The 27183-nt window shown below is 43.1% G+C and overlaps 1 protein-coding gene across 3 annotated transcripts in view; it reads left to right on the forward strand.

The window, feature by feature from the left end:
• SEMA4F (ssemaphorin 4F) overlaps nt 1–27183 on the forward strand; it is a 31280-nt gene continuing 4097 nt past the window's right edge. The window contains exons 1-13 of one of the 3 annotated variants that reach the window (XM_077134678.1): nt 1–184; nt 2386–2537; nt 3182–3241; nt 3493–3591; nt 8143–8236; nt 17861–17980; nt 18093–18244; nt 18783–18961; nt 19159–19306; nt 19439–19661; nt 19785–19894; nt 20009–20169; nt 27049–27107. In XM_077134678.1, the coding sequence (XP_076990793.1) occupies nt 4–184; nt 2386–2537; nt 3182–3241; nt 3493–3591; nt 8143–8236; nt 17861–17980; nt 18093–18244; nt 18783–18961; nt 19159–19306; nt 19439–19661; nt 19785–19894; nt 20009–20169; nt 27049–27107 (1738 nt within the window). In that variant the 5' untranslated portion in view covers nt 1–3. The remainder of the gene's footprint in view (nt 185–2385; nt 2538–3181; nt 3242–3492; nt 3592–8142; nt 8237–17860; nt 17981–18092; nt 18245–18782; nt 18962–19158; nt 19307–19438; nt 19662–19784; nt 19895–20008; nt 20170–27048; nt 27108–27183) is intronic. The other 2 variants (XM_077134676.1, XM_077134677.1) reach the window with 2 other exon arrangements.

The following is a 27183-nucleotide window of genomic DNA, read 5'->3' on the forward strand; positions in this document are numbered from 1 at the left end:
AGGATGCGCCGCACCCAGCAGCCCGGCAGAGTCGAAACGATGCCGACCTCAGGCGCGCTGCCCCGGCCGGGTTCCCAGCCGCTCCGGGCCTTGCCCTTCCCGCTCCTGCTGTTGGCGGTGCTCAGCGGCCCGGTGTCCGGCCGCGTTCCCCGCTCGGTGCCCAGAACCTCGCTTCCCATCTCGGGTAAGGCGTGGGCGCCTCGCCCTCAGCCCTTCGCGCCGCTCCCAGGCCCCCGCCCGGAGGTGCCCGCACCCACCTGCCTTCCCCGCCGAGGCGGCCGCTCCCCTGGCCCCTCCGCGCGGCGCAGCAGCCCACACCTCGCGCGGACCGGGGCGGACCCCCAGGCGGTGCCCCTCCATTGCGCCCACGGCCCGGGCCTCGCGCCTCGGCTCCCACGGCGCGCCCAGACTGCTCCCCGGCTCCTTATTGGCCGAACCGCCGGAGGCAGCCCCTCGCGGTGCGGACTGGGCCACGGAGGCCCACGGGAGGGATGGGGGTCGTCGTCGTCCCTTGAAGTTGCTTCCCCTTCATTCCCATCTTCCCCCTTCTCCCCACACACACCCTCCCATGTCATTCCAGTTTGTCGCCCATTCTGTTCCGACTACCCAGCTTAGCGTTTCCATCTGCCCACTGCCCAAATGCATTCTCTTAACCATCCGTTCCAGCCCACTTCAAGCCTGTAGCGCTGCTCACAGCCCTCGTCTCCCTCACCCACTTCCCAGCCCCCTCCTTTCGTTTCTTCCACCGGCTCCCATCCTCCCATCCACCTCATCCCTCCTGACGTCCTCAACATTCCCTGCTCCCTCTGCCCATTTCCGACATTGAATGTTGGGAAATCATTCCGTGGGTTGATTTAAAGTTCTGTTTGAATGATTTTTTAAAAAAGTCTTTAGAAGGAAAATGGGTGTAGGGGAGTATGATCCTTTCCAAAGATGTGAACAGAGCCAGGGTATGCCACAAGGTTAAAAGTAGTGATTGGAGCGAGTCCGACTTAGAGGCTCCCGCGTAGCAGAATTGCCTGTGGTTATAGACCTTATTTTCTTCTCATTGAGCATTGAATTTTGGCATCTGGGGTGGACAAAACCAGTGAAACAGAGTGCCACCTGTTGGTAAAAACTCATAGCTGGGTAATTCATATTAATTTAGAGTCTAAACTTTTGAGCAGGAATAGGGAGGGATGCTCTGAATCCAGAAGCCAACGTCGTGGTCAGAGCCTGGGATATCTGTTTGTGTCAGAGCAGTAGCCATATCGTGAAGTTGAGGTTTGCTAGGCAGGGTTGCTGTCCAGGAATCCAGAGAGGTCTAGGTGGCAGGGTGGGTGAAGCAGTGATCAGGGTTTAGAAGGAAGCTTGGGTGACCTAAGGCATATACTAAGCTTGAGAGAGTAGCAAGATACAGCATATGAATAATGTGGGGTGAGGGAGTGGTACCCCTTACATTAGCACCTCTGGGAGTGAGTGGTTGGTAGCCCTCTCCAGTCCTAACTGAGGGCCACTGAACAGGGGAAACAGGTAGAGTAGAGCAGTGTTGGAGTAGGGGTAGGGTCTCCAGAGCTATAGGTTGAGTTGAGAGGGTCAGTTCATGTTGACTGATTTGTTATAACCTTTAAACAGATCAGAGTTTTGAATGATGATATGAGGCTTAGAATTGGCCGAAACAGAGCACTTGCTGGAGGGAGGGAAGGAAGGAAGCATTTGTGAGGTCTGTACTGTGTGCTAAGTGCTTCCACCTCCGTTATCTCATTCAATTCTCCCAGCATCCCTGGATGCTCGTATATTCAGAGGAGCAAAGTGATGCTCAGAGAAGGCACATAACTTTCTCAAGATCGTATTAAAATGCAGGCTGCTCCATTTCCAAAGTATTTCTCCTTTCCCAGTATACTCTTTTTACCTCTTTGGGTAGAATTGGGGGAGAGTCAAGGACAGGGCAGAGGAGAGTGTCTCCAGTGTGTTTGTGAAAGTAGTGAAACGTTTCCCTTTTAAGAAAAAAGAAGTCACTATTAGTGATTAAAAAGTTTTTGAAATTTCTCGGAGGAAAATACCTGTACCTTCTGTAGGTATTTTCAAATTACTTATCACTCTGCTATGACTAGAAATTATAGAATTAGTGTTTAGCTGTTATTTTAATGAAGTATTCTATTTTTATTGATAAAGCATACTGACTGGATTGTGTGCTAAATATTGAGGCCTCATCAGTTATCCATCTCAGAAGAAGCTTAGATGGGTGTCCTCTCAAGGCTCTGTTTTATTTTCCCTGGATGCCTGCAAAACAAGTGATACTTGGAAGAAAACAAAAATTGACTTCTTTGGCTTTGCCCTTGTGGACTCAACCCTTATGAGGTGGCTGCTGATGTGACTTTCCTTCCTACCCTCTCTTCCTGCCAGAGGCTGACTCCTATCTCACTCGGTTTGCTGCCCCTCTGACATACAATTACTCTGCTCTGCTTGTGGACCCCGTTTCCCACACACTTTACGTCGGTGCCCGGGACACCATCTTCGCTTTATCCCTGCCCTTCTCCAGGGAGAGACCTCGCAGGGTGAGAGATGAGATGGGGGAGGGCTCTGGAGCATGTGATAAGATCTGTGGTTGTGGGATGGGAGGTAGGAGGGGGTTTCCTAGTAACTCCACATGCAGCAGTGGAGGTGGTGGGCGGGGGAGAGTTGGTGAAAGTGAATGGGGATGACGCTCCACTTCATGTGTCGTCTGAGGGTGTCAGGGTGCCGTGGTGACTGGGGAGGCTATGACAAAGGTTCGTGATAGGGAGCAGCCACTGTGAGCAGATTTCCGGTGACAGTGGGCAGAGGAATCAGTAGAATCACAATGCTCTGGGGAAGTAGCTTTCAAACTTTTTTGACCATTGATTAGTAAGAAATAATATTTTGCATCATGACCCAGTACATGAAGTCTATACTGAGAGAAATGTTTTTTGAAACAATACTTGCTCTTCTATATCGATACATTCTGATATGTTTTATTCTATTTCATTAAAAATAGTACTGCTCATGATTTCACAATTGATCTTTTACTCAATAATGGGTAGGGACCTCCAGTTCGGAGGGGTAGGGGGTATTTGAAGTTCCCAGATTGATGGAGGTTGTGGAACGGAAACTGTTTTACCTTCCCTGACCTGAGGGGAACTTGGGGGGAATCTGGAAGAAACTGTCATTCCTCCTTTCTCAGATTGATTGGATGGTGCCTGATGCGCACAGACAGAGCTGTAGGAAGAAAGGCAAGAAGGAGGTAGGTTATATCCTGGCCCTGTTGTGAGTGTCAATCGAGACCTTGCCCCAGTTCTGACTCTGCGTCAGTCCCCTGCAGTGCCCCCATTCCCGGGGACCCAGTCCCCTCGTCTCCTTGGGGGCTCTAACACCATGCTGGCACCCTTCATCTCTGAACCAAAAAGAGCTGCATCTAACTGTCCTAACACTATCTATCCTTCCCTTCCTGCTGCCTGCTGCTTCTGATTCTCTCTAACCATCTCTGACCCCCAGGACGAATGTCACAATTTTGTCCAGATTCTCGCCATTGCCAATGCCTCTCACCTCCTCACTTGTGGCACCTTCGCATTTGATCCGAAGTGCGGGGTTATTGTGAGTGACAGGGGTGGGGAGAGAGGGAGAGGGAGCCCGTACCAGTGTGAGTTACTGGGGGGTGGGGGTGAGGGTTTGGGAAGGTTTTGCTGTGAGTGACCATGATGAGGGGCATGGTTAGGGCCACCAACCTGCATGATAAGCATGGGGGTGGGGTTATGCCCTCCCAGGGTGGAGCTTTCATCTGCCACTGAGGGAGGGGAGAAAAAGGAGGGAGGGAGGCAGGTGAGATATGCAGAATATAAAGAGAGACTTGGGGGCAGGGAAATGAAAGAAGTTAGGGTTGCTGGCTGGGGTGGGGAGCTAGCACAGGCTTACAGAGGTCAATAACTTATGTTTTTCTTGCCTTATACACTTTGTCCAAGCAGCCAGGGTCCACTTCTTGATCAGTGCAGCCCATGCTTGTTTCTTCTTCCTCTAACATGTAACAGTCTCTTACCACCCTCTCCCATCTACACTTCGAACATCGTTCTGTTGTGGGTTGTACCTCTCTGCTCTCATGGCTTCTAAGATCTTTGCCCAGTGATATAGTACCCACTCTCCCCATACTCTGGATCGTGCCTTCAGGGCACTCTGTCAGTCACATCTTCTCCTGGATCCTGCTCCTTGCTGTGAACATCTCCACCCTCAAACCCAAACAGACTTGGGGCATTGTCTCCTTAATCATATCTAGACTGGTCATGGCTGCATGGGTCCATGGGACTGGTGACACCTCAGCAGGTGTCTCGTTGTGTTTGAACTCAGTAGTCAGTCACTGGTCCTTTGACAGCACACATTTATGCAAGGCCTTGGGGTGAGTGCAAAGCCTTACATATCCTTTGTATCCAGTGGCTTCCCTTTCTGCTCCATAGAGCAGTAGGAGAGGGTACAATTCCTGACCCTGATCCTTAACCTTAGATCTTGGCTTGACCCTTCTGCAGTCTGCAGTAATCTTTGCCACCTGGACCTAGTCATTGTATATCTCCACATTCCTCTTTGTACAGATCATCCTCACAACTTTTGCTTAAGATGCCACAGGTGTATATGTCAGATTGCCTCAGTCGGTCCCTTTGGTCTGTCCTTGGGATTAGTTGAGCTATGTTGATTCCTTTCCTTGTCCACCTAGGCATGCACAGCTCCTTCTTCCTGGTGGCCAAGAGGTTTTCCAGTTCAGAGTGGCATTGAACATCTGTGTATCCCAGCAGATAGTTTTAAGAGTCTAGTTTCCCTATAGTTTTCTCAAAGCTTACAGATGGCAGTGGTGCTGCCATTGATTTATCCTTTCCTGATCTCCCCTGGCTCAGGAGAGCCCATGGGTGTGAGTAGTGGAGCCATGGCTTATGGACAATGAACTCATGCCATTTAATCTCTTATTGCCTCATTTCTTCCTTGGCTGTCTGAGGTGGGACCCTAACTACACAGAAAATGTTCTGGACACACCTGCCCAGAATGCTGGGACTTGGACCCCTATCTACTTTTTAGCAACATCAGCAATGAAGAGTGAAGCCACTAGTCTATGTCCTGCACTCCCACACCTTTCAGCTCTCTCTCTCTCTCTCTGGACCTTCCTTTCGAGCTGACTTTTGAAGTGAAGGACTATTATTTTTTCAAGGCTTGTTTGTAGGAGAATTTGGACATAGCCCCAAAGAAGTCATCTTTGTTAACCTTCAAACCACGTCCATGTCTGCTTTGTAGACTTTCTGAACATTCTTTTCTGCCTTTACTTGTCTTATCCTTCTACCTGGCAACCCAGTCTGCTTGACTTAGTTCTTGCCTTATCCTTAGTGCTGAATCTCTTATGATGCAGACCAATAACACTGAGACTATGTAGCTCTCATCTGAGAGTTTTCGCTACCTGGTCTAGACATAGCAACTTGCTCAGAGATGATTGTGGAGCAAAAAACGTTCTTGCAAAGGAAGTTCAAGCTCTGGTCCCACCATCTTTGACAAGTGCTTCCCTCAGTGACAACTTACCAGATATTGGAAGAAAATATTTTATTTTATTTTGTTGAGGGAGCTCTAGGAGTTAGCAGGAAAAAATGTTAAGCATCTAACAATGACAGTGACAACAATGATGACAAAACTCCCAAAGTGTGTACCTATTGTTTTTAAGGGTTAATACTAAGTGTTCTACATTCATGGTTGAGTTTAATTTTCATCACTACATCATGATATTTAAGTATTATTAATTTCCAAGTAAGGAAACTGAAGTTCAGAGAAGTTAGAGACCATTTCTAAGATTATATAGCTTGTGGAGGCAGAGCCAAGATTCAAACCCAGGTTTATCCCTTAGCTCCACTGTCTTGTCTCTCTGGTCTAGCCTGAAACCCCAGAGACCTTCCTTCTTGTGACATTGGACCTGTTTCATGGGGGATTTCCCCTCTGGCCACCTTTGGTGTTTTGTACCCTTGTTGGGTCAAGGTACAAATACAGATTTCAACCCCACTCCTCAGTGATAGTCTTCCTACCCAGCTCTGGCTGTCAGCTCGAGGGACTAGGCTTCACTACAGCTGGTTTTGAGAGATTGTGCTGATTGGCATGATGATGATACAATTAAGAATCTCAGTGTTCATATAAAGAATGTAGTGGAATGATCTTGCACTTTTCAGATCCTAGCTAAACATTGTTTTGACCACACAATGTTTCTAGTTAACAGGAAACTCACTTTCTCAAAGGTTATAAACTGGATGACATGATGGTACCATTTGGGGAAACTAGAAGAGCACTGGTTCTGGAAGGTAGGGTGAATTTGTTTTTGACATGTTGAATTTTAAGGGGTTGAGTTTTGATCTCTTTGAGGAAGTCAAGTAGACAAATGAAAACATGGATTAGAGTTTGGACGAGATCAGACTTGGAGAGATTGGGGAAGGTTTAGAGAGTTTGCATAAAAGCACTGGATGACAGTGTAAGAATGAATGAGATCTTTGAGGGATAGGTAGAAAGGATTAAGGACAAATGCTTAGGCTATACATTTAGGGGCTAGGAGGAAGAGACACAACCAAAGGAGACAGGGAAACAGTTAGATAGGAGGAAGGACTCTAGGAGGGTAGTTTCAAGAGAGCAAAGGAGTAGAATATTTCAAGGAGAGCAGTTAGAAGTATCAAGTGGTATATAAAGATTTAAGAGAGTGAGAAGTGAGAAAAGGCTCATCCTTTTAGTCCTTGGTGAAATGTAAGGAAGTAGTTTCAGGCATAGAAATGGGAAAACAATTTGTTTTCTGAGAATAACACGTGAGGTAGTTTTGATAGAACAAAGAGTCCATTTTGAGAAGTGGTGCAAAATTAGTAAGTTGGGCTAGTAAGTTTGTACTCCAGGCAGTGGGTGAGCCATTTATCAAGTCAGTGACTGATTCTCTAGGAAGATTAATCTGGGGTGAATCTGTAGAATAAGTGGAGGATTAAGCTGGATAGTATGGAGAAAAGGAGGTTATTGCTGTAGTTTAGGTGAGAGGCAAGAATGCAGCAGCAGTTATCACCCAATTTCCAAAGTGCCCAGTGACTTGGTAATATTTCACTGGATTGGCATCTTTCTGTGCAAGCTAGGAGGCTTTCATTGTCACATAGTTGAGGTGCTTGTGCCTCTGTGGGGTCTTCCATTCCAGGAAACTCTTTTGATCCCGATCCCAGTCTTTCTTTTTCTGAAGACTTTAGCTCACATCTAATAGCAACAGTCATTGTTTGCCATCTGCAACAAATAGGTAGAATGTACCAATTGTAGGCTCAGGGAATATATATTTATATATATATTATATATATATTATGTATTATATATATATAATATATATATAGGTGAACTGAAAATCATGCCTGACACATCCACCCAACCACAGCTAATTTCTCTCTTTGTCCTAGGGTAAAATCACCCTTGATACCCCATTTTAGATGTTATCTTGATGCCTGTCTTAGTGCTGGATGCTAGGCTAAGTAACATCTGGCTGGCTCCGGTGGATCTCTTACATCCTTGCCCTTGCTCGGGTCAGTCTCTGGAATCACTGGATGAAGAAGGTATTTACCTACCAAATCCCCCAATTCTGACCCAAGCTTCAGATCATTCTTCATTGAATTTGCAGATTCTCTTCCTTCCTTTAATGTATCCTTGACTCTGGCCATGGTTTTCATCCTTGGGGTGGGAGTAGGGGGGAGATGGCCTTTCTCTTTCTAGGCTTCAGATTGTCCTATATCAGCCTTCCTGCCTTCTTCCTGGGTCTTCCTTGTCCTATTGCACATCTCCAGTCTGTTGCAAAACCTACAGTTTACCAGCCTTTCAGAAGAAAGGTTTACCCTTTTAGTGTCTTCTATAGCTATCCTAAGTGTTCCTTCATTAGGAAATGTAGGTATTGGGTGCTAAGGGAATTGAGGGTAGAGAACTAAATTGATAAAAAGGATGACAGAGATGGAAAGCTGAGGAGTGGGTGAAGAAATCAGGAATAGTGGGCTGGGAAAATGGGGATTGTAGTGGGGAGAGTGGGAGGTGAATAGGAAATTGGGTTTTCCCTTCCTCTGACTATCTTTGCTGTTCTCATCATGAACCTTCCTTATTACTCCTAAACCAATGCCCCCTTCTGGTCTGTAGGATGTGTCCAGTTTCCAGCAGGTTGAAAGACTTGAGAGTGGCCGGGGGAAATGTCCTTTTGAGCCAGCTCAGCGGTCAGCAGCTGTAATGGCTGGTGAGTGGGGGGAGACAAGAACCTGTGACTTGCTATCATTGCCTTCTTTTCTACCCCTGCTGTTGGAATTTCTGTGTCCTTTCTTTTCCTTTCCTTGGAATGTCTCTTATTCCCATTCTTTTCTTAGCCTTTCCTGTTCTTCCCAGAGTGCCTCTGACCTCCTGCTTTTCCCCAAGGTTCCCCCTAGAGAATGCCTTCTCTCTGCACCTCTGGTAAATGTTTCCTGTTAATCTCCTTTTCTTTTCCCATAGTGTTTATTTTTTTTAGTTTGCAAGAGAAATCCACTATAATGCATATTATAATAAATTTGGAAAAAATATAAAGAGGAACATAAGCAGTCTTCTAGAACAGTACTATTCAAAAGAACTTTGCGATGATGGAAATTTTCTCTCTCTGTGCTATCTGTCATGGACATATGGTGGCGTTTGAGCTCTTGAAATGTGACTAGGACCGAATGAAGAAAGGAATTTTAAATTTCATTTAATTTTAGTTAATTTAAGTGCAGACAGCCACGTGTGTCTAGTGGCTACCATATTAGCACAGTTCTAGAATATTCTAACTCAGAAACCACTGCTAATATTTTGGTATACTTCTGTCTAGCCTTTTTAGTAAGTGTGTGCACATCTATAGACACTCATGTACATATATTTGTCTGGCCAATCCTTTGTTGCTCAAGGGAATCATTAAATTCTTGCTGCTACTTTGTTTGAACAAGTCATCTACTTTTGCTTGAGTGAGGAATGGTGTTATCATGGACCATACATAAACCTTCTGGAGGATGACTACCTAATTCTTTGGCAGTCACAAAGTAAATTGTTTGTGGGTCACATAGCCTGTATTTTAGGTCATACCCTGTAAACTCAATGAAAATTTGGGCATTTTTTCATTTTAATGTCAACAAGCAGACTAAGAAAATTTTTGTGTGTGTGAATAAAACTTTAATTCCGTGCTCTATGTATGTAACTTAAAATTTTTTGTCAGGTAGCTATATAGTAGGCATTTTCTATTTAATTTAAAAATTATTGAAAACAATTTTTAATGACTTCATGATATCCTTTGAGCATACCGTAGTTTAATCAATTATAAAATCATTTATATACATTTAAAAAAATTTCCAAGCTTACTGAGTTTACTTCAGAGTTTGCTATATTATCCATAATGTTGCAATAAACCTTTTTGTGCATAAATTCTTGTTCTCGTTTTAGATTGTTCTTTTGTGGTTCCTGGATATGGGTTATTATATCAAAGGGTGTGAACATTTTACAGCTCATTAAGTGTTGCTGTTTGAGTTTTTAGAAAGAGTGTACCAATTTACACCCTAGACTGGCAGTGAATGAGAGTGGTTCTCTTTTTCCTTTCACAAAAGTTCACCAGAATTTATTGTCATTTAAAAAAATCTTTGACTAAAAATGGCACCTTGTTTTAATTTGTATTCATTTGAATATTAGTGAAATTAAATATCATTCATGTTTTAGTTCTTTTTATTTCTGTTTGATAAATCATCTGCTCATATCCTTGGACCAATTATCAGGTAGAATATTAGTGTTCCAATCTACATGTCTTTTCTTTGTGATTTCTACATATCTTTGTGATTTTCTTTTTTTAAAGCTCATCCCTCCCTTATTTAGAGAGCAGACAAAATATCTTTTCAAAAACATTTTTCAAACATTTAACTCTGTTCTATTTGGAATTTATTTTGGTGAATGGCATGAGATGATCTAAATTAATGTTTCTCAACTAGCTAATCAGCATCATTCATCATAAAAAAAAGAAAAAGATCTGTTTTTCTTCACTGACTTATGCTGCTGCCTTTATCATAAAATTAATTCTTATACTTTTTAAAAAATATTTTTATCGATGAAACAACATAGAAACATACAAACATTCTTAACATACAAACATTCCATACATGGTATACAATCAGTGGTTCACAATATCGTCACGTTGTGTATTCATCACCATGATCATATTTTGAACATTTGCATCCCTCCAGAAAAAGAAATAACAAAGAAAAAAGAAAAAACTCGTACATACCATACCCTTTACACATCTCTCTCATTGACCACTGGTATTTCCATCTACCCAATTTATTTTAACCCTTATTCCCCTGTTGTTTGTTTTTTATCCATATTTTTTACTCATCTGTCCATACCCTAGATAAAAGGAGCATCAGATACAAGGTTTTCACAATCACACAGTCACATTGTAAAAGTTATATCATTGTATAGTCATCTTCAAGAAACAAGGCTATGGAACACAGCTCTACAGTTTCAGGGACTTTCCTCTAGCCACTCCAGTACACCATAAACTAGAAAGGGTGTATCTATATAATGTGTAAGAATAACCTCCAGGATAATACCTCTCGACTCTGTTTGAAATCTCTCAGCCACTGACGTTTTTTCTCATTTCTCTCTTTCCCCTTCTGGTCAAGAAGGTTTTCTCAATCCCTTGATGCCAGGTCTCATCTCATCCTGGGATTTCTTTCCCACGTTGCCAGGGAGATTTATACCCCTAGGAATTATGGTGCATATAGAGAGGGAAGGCAGTGAGTTCCCTTACCCTGTGGGCTTAGAGAGAGAGGCTATAATTGAGCAACAAAGGAGTTTCTCTGGGGGTGATTCTTAGGCTTAATTTAAGTAGGCTTAGCCTATCATTTGCAGGAGTAAGTTTCATACAGGTAACCCCAAGATCGAGGGCTTGGCCTATTGATTTGATTGTCTTTACTGCTTGCTAGAATATTAGAAATTCCCCAGATGGGAAAGTTCTCCCTTTCTCCCCATTCCCCCAAGGGAGCTTGGCAAATATTTCTTTATTCACTGTCCAAATTACTTTTAGATTTTTTGGGGCATCACACTAACCTGAACAAACTGAACAGAAGGTCATGCCCTTTTCATTACTTACACTTTTTGACAATATTTTATGAACACCAAAATTTGGAACACAAGATCTAACAGTGAAATTTTTTTCTTATGCATGACTTTATTTAAAGGAAAAATCTTGAAAGTTATAAAACTTATAACACTCTTTAGTCATATAGTTAATGAATCACCGTTTTGGAACAATAATAAAATAACAAAAGTTTTTAAAAATGAACTAAAGTACATATCCAGTAAATACAACATTTTTATCATTTACCCTGCTGTTGAAATTGGTGAGACATTGTTTATACTCATACACGTTTGACTAAAATAGCTTTGCAATAGTTTATTTTTCTTGGCTTTTTACCAAGTATCTTTGGCAAAACTCTGAGCCAGTTATTCAAGATATCTCCTTTTTAGCAGTTGTAAATGTTTTTTTTATTCTGCACAATTGTTTACCAAGAAAAATGACTTTTCAGTTGTAACATTCTAGGTAATCAATTAAGTTGCTTTCTTTGTTTAGAGTAATTATCTTGAAACACCTGACCCTCCCGTGAGTAATTTCTCTTTGTTCCAGCCAGCAAGCACTTTGCATTAGGATGTGGTTTAAGAACACAAATCTCATAGATAAGAGCATCATAGGGCTATGTGGGAAGAACATTTTTGGAAAAGATTCAAGCCTTTTTTTTTTTCTTTAGGTAGTGAAATTCAGGGTTGCCTTTCAGCTGATAATTGATGGAAGTGGTCAGAATTAGCTTTCTGACAGTTTAGAATGGCCAGCTTCAGACAATTAAACATAGAACCTCTGGACCTTTTTCTGTCCCAGATCCAAATCATTAGTTAATACCAACGTTATACATTTTCTTCTGCAGTTCTTACTTTACAGTGCTACAATTAAAATTTTTTTCTTGGTCTCCTTGATTTAAACTAAGTGCCGGTATTTCAGTGTTGATTCAGTCTGCCCTGCTGCTCCTCTGTTTTAAAAATAGCAGAATAGAAAATAGTGGCAACATTATGTAAGAACTGGAACCAAAATTCTGAGTTAGGCTTTATGAAAATTTTCTTGGGAATAATAGAGTATTATGAAATGAAAAAAAAGAGCTTTTAGTGATGAAAATATTATAGTATTTTTTAAATTATAAAAATAACAATGTACATCACAGAAACTTAAGAAAAATATAGAAATATATAAAGAAGAAAGGGAAAATTTTATTCATAATTCTGTCATCAGGTAAAAACTATTATTCATTTGTAGTATTTTCTTCTACTTTGTGTGTATTTGTGGGGTATATATAATAAATTGGAATTATGCATAGTTCACTAAATATTACATAGTGAGAATTTTCTCATTATAGAAATTGTTTCATTTTTCAAACCATGATTTCTAGTGATTATATAATATTCCATTGTATGGATGTAGCACAATTTAATTATTCCCATATAATTATACATTTACATTGTTAAATAGATTGTTGCTTTTTGTAAATAATGCTGTGGCAGAAATGCTTTTACATAAACTATGTAAATCCTTTACATAAATCTAATTAATTGCAAGCGTCCATGTAAAAGCAGAATTGCTGGGTTAAAGGATGTAAAGATTTTTCTGGTGCTTGATGAATTTTTCCTACCAGCAGTGCAAAAGAGGACCCGTTTCACTGCACCCTTCCCTTGTCTGTCCCAAGAAGTATACTTAACAAACGTACAAATAGTGGCCTCCTCCAAAGGCCAATTTAATGTGTTTTGATGTGCATTTCTGTTAGTGAGGTTTAACAACTTTTCATGTGTTTGTTGGTATTTGTTTTGGGAAAAGCTTCTGAAATCTGTTTTCAAATATAATTTTTTACTGTACTGCACTTAGATAAAATTCACAAAATGATCTCAGTGTCTCTATTTGCACTATTCAAATTTGAAAAAATGTGAATATTCCAGAATAATATTCAATGAGCCTGACGAACATTGGTGAGCTCTGTAGGCTCTTTATTTTCTGCTCATCCTTTAAATGTTGGGGTGACTTGGCCTTCTATCAAGATCCTCTTTTCTCCTCACCCCATGTACTCATCTTAAGGCTCTCAACCAACCCTAGGGCTTCCCTTTCTGCCCATATTCCAATTCCATATTCCCACATCTCTGTCTGCTTCCCAGAGGTTGTCTGAAACTCAGACTGCACATCCGAGTGCCTTTCAGATGTGTCCATTAGAATATCCCCACAGACACTTCAAAATCAGAATGTCCCGAAGTGAGCTCACCATCTTCACTCTCCTCCGCCAAATCTGCTCCTCCACCTGTGTTCCCTGAATGGCTCTGTATCCATCCAGGTATCCAAGCTAGAGATTTCAGCTCGGGCCTTCCTATCACATCCTCTACTAAATAGGGCTTTAGCCAGGAAGAGCAGAAGGAGGGAGCTTTTGCTATATCTTTTTGGGATCCTGTCCTGTGCGTTTTTTTTGGGGGGGGGGTGCGTGGTCTGGAAATCGAACCCAGGTCTCCTGCATGGAAGGTGAGCATTCTACCACTGAACCACCCATGCACCCCCGTTCCCTGCTTGTATTGTCTCCTTTTGGCCTCATCTTGTGATTCCTTTATCTGTCAAGGAGCATTACAAATGTTTCAGATGCCCTGCGTGTTCTCAGCATTTTGGGACCAAGCTGACGTCTTAACTCCATGTGTGTCTGCCCCACAGCTAGCATGCATACACCGAAACAAAACAGTTTTAGGAATCCTACATGGCCAGCAGAGGAAAAGGTAAATGGTCATCTCCAACTATCTAATTATGTCCTAATAACAGGCTGTTTTTTAGAATAAGATATTCAGCTCACCCAATTTTTAAAGATGTGGAGAATATTAGCTTGGGAGCTTTCTGTCTTGAAAGGCATCTAGCCATGAGAAGAAGAGGGAGAGGAGGAAGGTAATCCAGGGCATGTTAAAAATCTTGTTAAAATGAATAAACAGATATACCTATTTAAAAGTGAGTACTTTTCTCATTTTGACACCAGAGTGAAAATTTGAAATCCCCAGAACGTAGTGAAATCCTCACTGCCATGACACAAAACCCAGCCAGTCAGTTTGGGTTTGCTGACACATTCAGGGCAGTCTATATTTGTTGGTTTTATAGCTGGCCCGTAGGGGTCTTATGATTTTTCTATGGCTGTGAGTCTTCATTTTTTTGTGTGTGTGTGGTTTTCTAATCTTTGCAATTTTTTTTGCATGTATTTCGAAAATGAAAATATCCTAGTTTTTCAGGTTATAAAAGCAAAAGATGCTAACTCCCCAAAACATAACAGTGAATACAAAAAAAGTAAAAGGAGAAAATGAAAAATCACTTGTAATTCCATTAGTCAGAGACAAACATCATCAACACTGGAGTAGCTCCTTTAACAATCTTTCCTATGCTTGCGGACATGGTTATATACATGTACATATACTGGTATGTATATGCGTGTGTATATATATATGTGTGTGTGTGTGTGTGTGTGTGTGTGTGTGTGTGTGTGTATGCGTGTATGTATTTCCAAAAAATAAAGATCAGGTTGAATTGTACTCTGTATTTTTTCCTAACCAGCTTCAGTCTCCATCTTTTGTCAATAGCAAGTATGTGTTTAATGTTTACTGACTTGATCCCCATTAGCAATAATTTGCCAAACAACTGCACTTTGTGAGATGTTTTATTCTATGATGAATGCAACAGATGATTTGGAATCGAGACTGTCCTGGAGGATCTAGGACATGAGGTGGTCCTGTGCCCTCTGGGGGACTCCTGCCCGTGACTGTGATGCCCTGCTGTCAGTGTGAGTGTGAGAGTGTGTGTGTGTGTAGGACTGTAGTGCAAGCCCCTTCCTCCCAAAGGGTCTGATCAGTGTCAGTGACCCTCTGCTCTTCCCCTTGAGGGACTGTGCTCTAGGTTCTGGGGTTGCTGACTGCCCCCTTGATCCCTTGGTAAGCTTTGGAACCCTTTACCCCCATCCACTGCTGGGTCCTTGCCTAGTATCTGTGGTCCTTTACTGTTTCCAGGGTTTTGTGTTTCTGCTCACCCCATGTGCACCAAGTATTGCTCCCCAAATATTCATAACTGTCCCCTCCCTCTATTCTCAGGGTATCTGTGGCACAGCTTCCTCCAGGAGTTGGGGTTTTAGAGTGTTTTGTGTATAATGCTCTTAGGGAAAATGTTCGGTTCTAACTCTGGCTGCTGACTCAACTTTTTCTTCTTTTGGAAGTACAGAGCATCACCCCATTTACTGCTCTATTTGCTGCCAGGACTTTTTAGTAAATAACCTTGGGTTTTCTCCCTCCTGAAATACTGAAATACTCTAGATGGGAATGGGAAGTTGTTTTATGGCTTTTTTTTTCTCCTTCTGGCAACAAATCAAGCGTAAGGCCCTTTGTGATTTCTTAAGGAGCTGTAACTAATATGTATTGGATTCCAGCCATGCCAGGTGCTGTTGGGGCTCTCTATTTGTTATCTCACTCAACCCTCAGCTGCTCTGAGTGGATGAGTTACTGATCCCATTCTACATTCAAGGAATCTGAAGCTTAGGAAGGTTAATTTGCCCATAATCATACTGCTAAGAAGTAGTTGGGGTTCAAACCCAAGTCTGCCTGGCTCCAAAGGTCTCGGATCCTTTTCACAACTCAAGCGATAGCATAGTCTCCCCACCCCACCTCACACGGGGCATCCTAATCTTCCACTGCTGCCCTCACAGGGCTCCTGACCCTTTCTTTTCTTGCTTTGCCTAGAGTTTTTTTAATCTCTTCAGTGTGTAAGAAATGGAGCTTCTCTCTAGCATATGTGCTTCCCTAAAAGTGGCCATACTGTCTACTGCTTCCTCCAAATGTGCTCTAGTCCCACGGCCTTTGCTAGGGTTTCAGCGCATTAACCAGCATGTCAGCATTTCTTGGTTCTCTGGCTTCTATGACTTGATCCTTTCCAGTAGCTTCTCCCCTGAAGGCTCTCTTCTTGCATCATCTTTGTCCCTGGCTGTCACTTTCATGTCATAACTTCAGCATGATGTCCCATATTGCTGACTCTGACCCTGTTCCCAAGGCCCTTCTGTTCAGTTGTCTTCCACTGACTCTCCAGATGTCTTGAAGGCGCTCCAGCCTGAGCTTGGCCAACAACTGAACTTGCTTCCTCTCCGACCACCCCCTTTCTGGGCCCGCTCCTTTCATTGCCTGTCTTGGTTATTTATACCACTAGCTACAGTCTTTTAAGCCAGAAACCTGAGAGAGAATTTTTACTCCATTCCCTCACATCTCATGTTCAACTGATTTTCAAATCTCGTTAATTGACTCTACTTGAGAAATATCTACCGGGTCCAGACCCGTTATTCCCTTTGTCCTTGCCTCAGTTCAGGCCCTCTGCTCTTGCCTGGAGTGTGTAGATAACCTTTTAACAAGTGATATCTACTTAAACAACAAAACTGATGGGGCGGTGCAGCGGTGGCTCAGTGGCAGAATTCTCTCCTGCCATGCCAGAGACCTGGGTTTGATTCCTGGAGCCTGCCCATGCCAAAAAAAGAGAAAACAACCCACTACAAAACTGATGATGTCGCTCTCCTACTCCTCAAAAAAAAAAAAAAAAAGTTTGACCTAAAATCCATGTCCTTGGCATGGCAGAGCACACTCCTCACAGTTTGATGCCTGTTTCTCTATCTCCAGCTTCATCTCTGCTCACTTACAGCTCTCTCCAGCCAGAGTGTCATCCCCAGGGGTGTTCCACCCAGCCAGAGCATCAGCCCCAGGGCTATCCCACCCTCCCTGAACATGGCTCACCTCTTACACTTGCTTGTCTTTCTCCCTGAAGTTCTCCATCCATCTGGCAAGTTTCTCAGTCTTCAGACCTGGTTCACATTTTGGCCCGAGATGCTGCTCCCCCAGGTGGACGGAGTGGGTCCTCCTCTGGGCCCCCTCCCACCTCTGGGATCTGGTTAAATCTTTGTCTTCTTGACTCACTTAAGGGGCTTTTGGGGGTAGCACTGTGCTGGCCCCACCGTGGAGCCTTGTACCTAGAAGGTAAAAAAAAAAGCAAAAAAAAAAACGCTACTCACTGTTCTCCCCAGAGTGCCTGAGAGACTCAGGGCTCCTCTGTAGGTCTTGGGACCCTCTCCTACACACGAATCACTCTGTTCTTGTTCCCGGCTAAGCCCTGTGCAGAGCTACGGAGTGGCTGTGAGTCTCACCTCTCCCCCTTCCTCGCCAGGGAGTCTGTGCTTTTTCTCTCCCCCAGCCCCCACCACGCTTAGAGCACCAGGAGTCTGCATTTTAGTCAGTCTAGTGTACCTTGGAGTTGGCTTGTTCCAGAGCAGTGTACACCCACAGATGTTCCGAAAGGGCTCAGTTTCTGCTGACATTTACCATGGTTTACTTAGGTAAGCTTGGGACATGCTACAAAGCAGCGCCCCTCGAGAGTCCTAGCACATTCAACGTGTTGCAGGGCGGAGACATCCCTAAATAAAAACAAAGCAAAAAACATGTTTAACTTTCATAGTTACACCAGGGAACTGATTTCTGCAGGGAGGCTTTTCTTCTCCTCTCATTCGCATGAACTTCTGGGTTGTTGCCCCTGAACACTGCTTTCCCTCACTGCCCTTGTGTTCTTTTCTACCTCCTTTTATTTTCAGGGAGGTAGGATCTGGGATGTGTTTGGCGGTCCTGGCACTTACAGGCACTCAGACTCTGGTGGCTGCTGCCTGCTTTGTTCCTTGTTCTGCCTGTGATCCCCCTGGCCTCCCTTGGGGTCCCTGACAGGCATCTCCTCCCTGTCGCCTTGCAGGGGGGGTCCTCTATGCCGCCACAGTGAAAAACTACCTAGGGACTGAGCCCATCATCTCCCGGGCTGCGGGTCGCACTGAGGACTGGATTCGCACCGAGACCTTGCCGTCCTGGCTGAATGGTGGGGAATGGGGAAGTGTGCTCCAGTGGGGGGCTGAGGGGATGGGGGCAGGGCGGGTTGGAGGCTGGGGTCCAGGAGTGTTGGGGGAATCTGAGATCACCGGTCTCCCCAGCCCCAGCCTTTGTTGCAGCCGTAGCCTTGAGCCCAGCTGAGTGGGGGGATGAAGACGGAGATGATGAAATCTACTTCTTCTTTACGGAGACTTCTCGGGTGTTTGACTCATATGAGCATATTAAGGTCCCACGGGTGGCCCGCGTGTGTGCGGTGAGACTCCAACCCCAAAGTGTGTCTGTCTGTTGTCTCACTGTCCTCCTGTTCTTTCCTCTCTGGTCCTTTGCCTTTCTCCTCTATCTCCTTTTTCCTTTGCTTTGGATTCCTTTCTGGGAGCTCGAGGAGTAAGGGGGTAGGGTGGGGGGGGGGGTCACTCATCTCTGATTCCCATAATACCCTGGTGACCCTGGGCTGGGTATAGATTAAAGGCAGGAATTGGTAAAGATGACAGTTCTGCCTGTCCCTAAGGGTTGTTGAAGACTAAACGGGTTAACTGGGCCAAAGCACGGAGCAAAGTGCTTTATAAGCACACAACAGACTAGTCCCAGCCATTGCTATGGTGCCCCTTCCACCTTGAAATCGAGCCCCTGCACCGCATTTCCCCACCGTGACTCTGTCTGTATGTCTGTCTTCATTTCTATGCATGCGTCTCCCCATCCGTTTGTCTGCCCTGAAGTCAGGGGACGCGTGCCACAGTCCACCCCCAGTGTTGGTCTTCTGAAGAGCCCTTTCCATGTGCTTGTCCTCCCAGGGGGATCTTGGGGGCCGCAAGACCCTCCAGCAAAGGTGGACAACGTTTCTGAAGGCCGACCTGCTGTGTCCAGGGCCTGAGCTTGGCCGGGCCTCCAGCATCCTGCAGGACATGGCTGTTCTTCGACCTGAGCCTGGAGTGGGAACCCCCATCTTTTATGGCATCTTTTCCTCCCAGTGGTGAGGGGCTCGTGGTGCAGAAGAGAGTTACAGGGCGGGAGATAAGGGGGGTCGGTGCGAGGTCAGTGCTGTCTTCTCTAGAGAGGGAGGACTCGCTCCCAGACACAGGCCTTGCTGTGCCTTTCTCGTGGTCATCTCATTTTATGCCATCTCCTAAATCCCTCCATATATCTGCCTCCGACCTGTGGCTCTTCCAGGGAGGGGGCTACCATCTCTGCTATTTGTGCCTTCCGACCACAAGACATTCGGACAGTACTGAACGGTACCTTCAAAGAGTTGAAACATGACTGCAACAGGGGACTGCCCGTCATGGACAATGATGTGCCCCAGCCCAGACCTGGAGAGGTAAGAGGGCTGGGGCAGAGCTTCATTGTGGGCCTAAATTAAGAGCTACTGTGAGGGCAGGCATTGCGCTAAGCATCCCTGATCCTCCCCGGCCCCCGGGAGACTTTGTCACCACCCTTGTGCTTTTTCCAGTGCCTCACCAGCAGCATGAAGCTCCACCAGTTTGGCTCGTCACTCTCCCTACCTGACCGTGTGCTCACCTTCATCCGGGACCACCCCCTCATGGACAGGCCAGTGTTTCCGGTTGATGGCCACCCCTTGCTGGTCACTACGGATACGGCCTATCTCCGAGTCGTTGCCCACAGAGTGACCAGCCTGTCAGGGAGAAACTATGATGTCCTCTACCTGGGGACAGGTATATTTAATTGTGCAGCCATGATGTCACAGAGAGGGTCCCGTGCACACCGACAGCCCAGGTCCAGGCCTGGGTACCATTATGTCCTTATGTCTTGCCTGCCTCCCCTTGCTTGCCTCCTAGAGGATGGACACCTCCACCGAACAGTGCGGATTGGAGCCCAGCTCAGTGTCCTTGAGGATCTGGCCTTATTCCCAGAGCCACAGCCAATTGAGAACATGAAGTTATTTCAAGTGAGTTGTATATTTTGGAAAGTATGGTGGGAGGACATCTGAGTCCAGAGCCAGTTGGTGACCCAGAGGTCTGGGAGATCCCATGATTTCCCCTAACCTGCTCCGTTTCTCCAGGGCTGGCTCCTGGTTGGCTCCCGAACTGAGGTGACACAAGTGAATACAACCAACTGTGGCCGTCTTCAGAGCTGTTCAGAGTGCCTATTGGCCCAGGACCCTGCCTGTGCTTGGAGCTTTCACCTAGATGCATGCGTGCCCCATGTTGGGGAGCATCAAGGGTGAGTGCAATTACGCTGGTCTCTTGCCTACTGCCCTGGGGTCTGCCCCATCTGTATATCTGTCTGCTTCTGATCTATCAGTTAAGGCTACTCTGTGTGTGTGTGTTTTTTTCCTTTCTGTTAGTGTCTGCATCACTTGTGTGTCCATCTGTCACTTCATAAGAACTTATTGGTCTGTCCATCTGGTGTTACCTCATCAGTGCCCTGACCTTTCTGCTGGATCTTCCCTGGCCATGTGATTGACCTCTTACAAGAGCTCTCAAGTGTTTTCACAGTTGACTGTGTCCTTCTTCCTTGAAATATTCTTTCCTTTTGCCTTCTCTGTCTCTGCATTCTCCTAGTTTTCCTCCCTACCTCACTGGCCTATATCCCATATGGGTTCTTTTTCCATCCAACTTCTGAATGTTGTTGTTCCCCAGGATTCAGTCATGGACCTGCCTCTCTTTTCATTCTACTCACTCTCTCTAGTTGATTTAATTCCCATTACTTCCTTTCGAGTGCCGATGACAACCACAAATGTATCTCTCACTGAGTGACTGGATTCCCTACCCAACTGCCTGTTTCATAGCCCCCTTAGATGCTTCATAAGCAACTCAAACTTATCAAGTGTAAATATGCAGCGTTCTTTTCTCTTTCCCTAATAAATAATCCTCCTCTGGTTTTCCTCATCTCAGTAAAGGAACCTCCATTCACCCAGTTGCTCAAGCCAGGAATCACCACATTGTACTGCAATTTATATGACTCTAGCTCCAGAACGTATCCTTAGCCCATCCACTTCTCTCCATCTCTGTTACTACCACCCTAGTCCAAGACAGCATCGCTTCTTAACTGGACTACCCCAGTAACCTCCTAACTTGTCTCCCTTTGCCAGTTTTGAGCCCCTACCACCTATTTGCCATTCAGCAGCTGGCATGAAAATGTATGTCAGATTGCATCATGCCCTGCTTAAAAACAGGAGATTTTTCAGGGACCTTACCAAAATGGTTTCCTGCTCACTTTTTAAGGGTTGGGCAAAAGGATATAGGAGCCTGTTCATAGCTACCTCCCTTCCTGGGAGTAGGTGGGGTGCCTAAAGTTCATGCCAGGAAGTCATTAATGAACCCCATTCTGGAGCGGTTTAGGCTCTCTTGGCAGGCCCAATGAAGGTTTTGTTATTTTATGTGACTCAACCCCATTGGAATAATCTCAGCAACTTCTGAGTAGTCTTCATTGTAAAGGTAGGGAGTTGAGGAAGACGTACTTGCTGAAGATATCTGTTGTAATCTGAACTAGGAGAAAATAGGTTGGATTAAGTTTGATGTAGAAAGATTCAAGTGTCTTATCATGAACATTCTGTCTTGCCTGCTTCCATGGGACCTAATTGAAAGACTCAGTACCACCTGATAGCCTGGTGGCACCAGGCATTTTGAGGTACCTTCCCATATCCTTCCCCCTCCTGTTATAAACATTCTTTTTACACTTCTGACCCATCATCCCAGAAAGCCGGTTTTTTAAAATACAATTCCAATGGTCCATAAAATTGCATCAGTAAATAATCATTTTCCCACAAATGATTATTTGTTCAGATTTATTTTACTCTTTTACCAATCTAATAGGGAAAGCGGGTATCTCATGGTTATTTTAATTTGTATTTCATTGAATATTGGGCCAGGTTAATTTTTTTTCCCATTTAATAGTCATTTTTGTTTCTTTTGAGTGTGATTTGCCTACTCATGTCTTTTGTCACTGATGCGTGCTGTTTTCTATCTGTTATTTCTGCATCGTCAGTGCTATCTGTCCTTTGACTCTGCTCCATCTTTTTGTCTGCTGTCTGTATGTCTGTCTATTGTCTCTGAACTAGTATGATGTTTGGCTTGTTGTGCAGTGAATCTGCATTGTCAATATGTCTGTCTACCAGCTCTGCTTTATCTGAGCTGACTCTCAGATCCTTTGTGGGTTGGGCCTGGATCTCTTCACCCTTTACCTGCAGCCCCCCTTGAAGGTTGGAATGTAAGAAGGATTTAGAAAAGTGGGTCTCAGTCTTGCTTGTATATTGGAATAACTTAGGGACCTTTAAAAACATTGATGCCTTGCTTTAACATCACAAATATAAATAGTCAGAGATTAAAAAAAACTTTCCAGGTGGTTTTAATATATAACGGAGTTGGGACTTGATGACTTAAGTGAGTCATGAATTAAAGTTTAAAAGACTGATCATACCAAGTGTTAGTGCTGTTGTAAACCAACCGTGCTGTGTGCTGTGTCTCTCATATGCTGTGGCAGGAATGTAAAATGGCATAACTATTTTGGAAAACAGTTTAGCAGTTTATTAGAAAGTTAACACGTATCTACCTTATGACCTAGCCGTTCCACTCCTAGGTATTTATCCAAGAGAAATGAAAGCATATGCATGTATGAAGGTTTGTATCGGAATGTTCATAGGAGCTGTACTTGCTATGATTTGTAAACAAGACAAATGTCTAACAACTGGGGAAGGTGTTATTAGCCTTAAAATGGAAGCTACTCAGCAATAAAAAGGAACTAATGATACATGGATTAACATGGACGAATCTCAAAATAATTATTCTGCATGGAAGAAACCAGGCAAAAAGGAGTATATTCTATGTGATTCCATTTATATTAAATTCTAGAAAATGCCAATTAATATATAGCAACAGAAACCAGATCAGTAATTGCCTAGGAACTGGGGTGGCGGTGGTGTGGAGGGGGGAGGATCACCAGGGGGCAGGGGAAAACTTTTGGAGCTAATGGATATATTTATTATGTTGCTGTGGTGATGATTTCATGGATATATATATAAACTACCTGCTTTTACTTTAAGCTTTTACATGTCAATTATTTATTTCAATAAAGCTGTTTAAAAAAATCAGTAGATAAACATCCCCACAAGCGAGGACATAAAGTTACTTTAAAGGGTTAAAGTTTATATACACACCCCACACACAACCTAATAGATTTTTTTTTTTTACATTTCTGTTGGTAAGTAAGATTTTCTAAGTAAGAAATGTTAAATTTTCCAGTTTTATATTTTTATTACTTTTTGAACTTAGGGTATTTAATATAGAAGTTTCTAAATTTGTAATTATAAATCTTTAGAAAAACACAACTCCTGTATACAATTTATAAGTAAAATAAGAGGTAAAATGGTTTAATTTTCCTTTTCTCAGCTTGCCTTTGTGGGAGCCAAGATTCAAAATGACATTTTTTCTTTGATTCAGATTAGCTGTAGAGACACTGTGCATGTTATATAACACACGTACATATGTACACACACACACTATATGTATCCTATATAAATTGTGCAAATTATAGTCATTCGTAGCAATAGAGGAATTAAACTTTTCTTCTGGTATGCATAAGTATTTCAAAAAACAAAATTATTGGTTAAAGTATTGGTTAATTCACAATAGCATATTAATTTTACTTATTAGCAGTTTATCCTGAAATTGATAAAGGTTTAAACTTTTAGGCTTTTATTCAATACCAATTCATAAATAATAATTTTTCAAGCAGAAGTAATTTTAAGCTATTTAAAAATATTTTAACCAATGGAAGTTTTATATTTTTGATGAACAATTTTTTTTACTTTTTTATTGTATAATACAACATATATACAAAGCAAAGAAAGAAACAAAGCAATAGTTTTCAAAGCACTCTTCGACAAGTAATTGCAGGACAGATCTCAGAGTTTGTCATAGGCTACCATATGATCCTGTTATATTTTTCCTTCTAGCTGCTCCAGAATACAGGGGGCTAGAGGGCTCAAATATTTTTTTATCTTCACAATCGACTTTTTTTTTTGTGAAAAATAGCATATATACAAAAAAGCAATCAATTTCAAAGCACAGCAGTTAGTTGTAGAACATATTTCAAAGTTTGGCATGGGTTACAATTCCACAATTTTAGGTTTTTACTTCTAGCTGCTCTAATATACTGGAGACTAAGAGATAGCAATTTAATGATTCAGCAATCATATTCATTTACTAATTCCTATCTTCTCTGTATAACTCCACTATCACCTTTGATTTTTCCATCCCTCTCTTGAGGGGTGTTTGGGTTATGACCATTCTAACCTTTTCATGTTGGAAGGGTCTGTCACTAATATGGGGCAGGAAGATGGACCCATCTGATATTCTGGAGAGGCTGGGCCCTCTAGGTTTCAGGACTTGCCTAGTGTAGGGACCCATCTGGAGGTTATAAGTTTTATAGAGTTACTCTAGTACATGGAACCTTTGTAGAATCTTATATAATGCCCTAGGTATTCTTAGTATTTGCAGAAATAGTGTTGGTTGGGTTTTGATAAGCTATGATAGGTAGCAAGGTCTAACTGAAGCATGCGTAAGAGTGACCTCCAGTGTAGCCTCTTGACTCTATTTGAACTCTCTCTGCCACTGAAACCTTATTTGTTACACTTTTTTCCCCCCTTTTGGTCAGGATGGAATTGTTGATCCCACAGTGCCAGACTCATCTCTGGGAGTCATCTCCCATGCTGCCAGCAAGACTTTTACTTCTGGATGTCATGTCCCACGTAGCGGGGAGGATAATGATTTTACTTGCAGAGTTGGACTTAGAGAGAGTGAGGTCAGATCTGAGCAACAAAAGAGGTCCTCCAGAAGTAACTCTTAAGATACCTATAGGTAGGCTAAGCTTCTCTGCTACCTACATAAACTTCACAAGAGTAAGCCTCAAGATCAAGGGCTTGGCCCATTGATTTGGGTGTTCCTGCTGTTTGATACAGTATCAGGGGATTCCCTGATGGTAAAGTTTAATAGTTCCATATTTTTTCTCCCATCCCTCAAGGAATTTTGCCAATACTTTTTGTATATCTGCTTAGTGTATATACTATAACATACTCTGAGGTGTATCCTGGCGTTACATTAAATTATACAGGATTAAAAGCTCTCATTCTTATTCTGGGCTCCCTGTGTTTGGATTTTTTAAATGATATATCCAGACAGGTTGAGTTAGATTATGTGCTACAGAAAATTTAGATTCTGGACATAGTAAACCCTTCTTCCTTTGGTCTCAAAGAGTAGGTGAAGTTCTAAAATACAGGCAATGTCTTCCTTACACATGTATTCTAAATTACCTTTGTACAGGGCCGTGGTGGCTCAGCAGGTAGAGTTCTCACCTGCCATACTGGAGATGTGGGTTTGTTTCCTGGTGCCTGCCCACGTAAAAAAAAAAAAATAATAAAATAAATTACTTTTGTACATGTGATCTTACCATGTTCCCAAGCCTGACTAGACTAGTAAACCTTGGTTTTACCCAGGAAACTTCCATCTGTTCATATCAGTCTCAGGGCTCGTTTCAGGGGCCTCAATTTGCATTGAAGGAGTTCACACAAACTGAGATGTTTGTGTGTTCAGACTGAGCTTTCAGTTGGGCTTCACTGATAGATGCAGAAGAGGTTTTACAAGCCGGCCCTGCCCGTGCCTGCCCCCCTTCCCCTGCCGCCCGACTTCTGAGAGTGGTGCCTGGGGGGTGGGCAATAAGCAGTCTATCTTGCTATCCCTCTGTCAGACACAGCCCGCCCAAATCCTGAAGTACTAGGATTGTGCTGTGTTTGAAACAGAGCCAACAGATCCATTAGAGGCCACTGTGTAGCAACACTGTCGGAGAAGAGTCCTGGGGAGATAAAGGCTGCTTTTATGAAACAGAAAGGCATCTCACTGACTCTGATTTTTTTTTTTTCAAGCATTAACTCCCCATTCACTACCTCAACACCAGCCCCTGGTAATTTATATTCTAGATTCTGACTCTGTGAGTTTGCTTATTTGGATTGTTTCAGAGTAGTGAGATCATATAATATTTGTCCTTTTGTATCTGGCTTATATCACTCAATGTGATGTCTTCAGGGTTCATCCATGTTGTTGCATTTATCAGAACTTCATTCTTTTTAGTGCTGAATAATATTCCATTGTGTGTATATGTCACATTTTGTTAATCCATTCATTGGTTGGTGGACACTTGTGTTGCTTCCACCTTTTGGAAATTGTAAATAATACCACTATGAACATCAGTATGCAAATATCTATTTGAATCCCTCCTTTCAATTCTTTTGAATATGTACTTAGAAGTGGGATTGTGGGTCATACGGTAATTCTATATTTGGGGGAACCACCAGACTGTCCTCCATGCGGCTGCCCATTTTATAGTCCCACCAGCAATGAATTAATGAGTTCCTATTTCTCCACATCCTTTCCAACACTTCTAATTTTCTGTTTTTCTTTCTTTCCTTTTTTTGGGTCCATGATCCTGAAATTGAGCCTGGGTCTCCTGCATGGAATGCAAGCATTCTACCACTGAACCACCCATGCACCTCTGTTTTCTTTTTTTAATAGTAGCCATTCTAGTGGGTGTGAAATGGTATCTGATTGTGGTTACTCTTACTGAATTTCGATACATTTTTATAGGAAAAAAGTTTGTTCTTTCTCTTCAATGGTAGAAAAAAACAAGCTGTAGTTTTTATATTTTTTCCCCAGAGAAATCTTATAGTTGTAGAAAACCAGTTCCATTTCTTAGAAAGTTCTCAAGTTTCATTTTTTTAAAAAAGTATTTTAGTAACATATGAACAACTTAATCCTATGTGTTTTTTAAAGCCTCCCTATCAAGCATCTTTCTGACAGACCTAGTATGAGTTTAGCTAGCTATGGCCTGCTAGATATATTTGCAGAATTTAATATAGCAAATTGACATGAGGCGTATAAGAGTTACTGAGTTTTAGTTGGGGGAAAATTTAGTTATGAGAAGAATGTTGGCCAGTGATTCCAGGAGTGATTTAGAGATGCTGGAGGATGCAGCGAGTGTGTGAGTGCTCACCAATACTAAGAAGGGTAGAAGGAAAGGTTGATTGACCATGTATTCTCTTCTTTATAGGCTGGTCCAAGACATGGAAGCAGTAGATGTCTCTTCTCTGTGTCCCAAGGAGCCTGGAGGTCTGTATGGTTTCGGGAACTGTGGGAGGAGGAGTAGGGGTAGGGGGTTAGAGAGTTGTCCACTTTGGACCTGCTA

Source organism: Tamandua tetradactyla, chromosome 17, assembly GCF_023851605.1.
Source record: "Tamandua tetradactyla isolate mTamTet1 chromosome 17, mTamTet1.pri, whole genome shotgun sequence".
Taxonomy (NCBI): domain Eukaryota; kingdom Metazoa; phylum Chordata; class Mammalia; order Pilosa; family Myrmecophagidae; genus Tamandua; species Tamandua tetradactyla.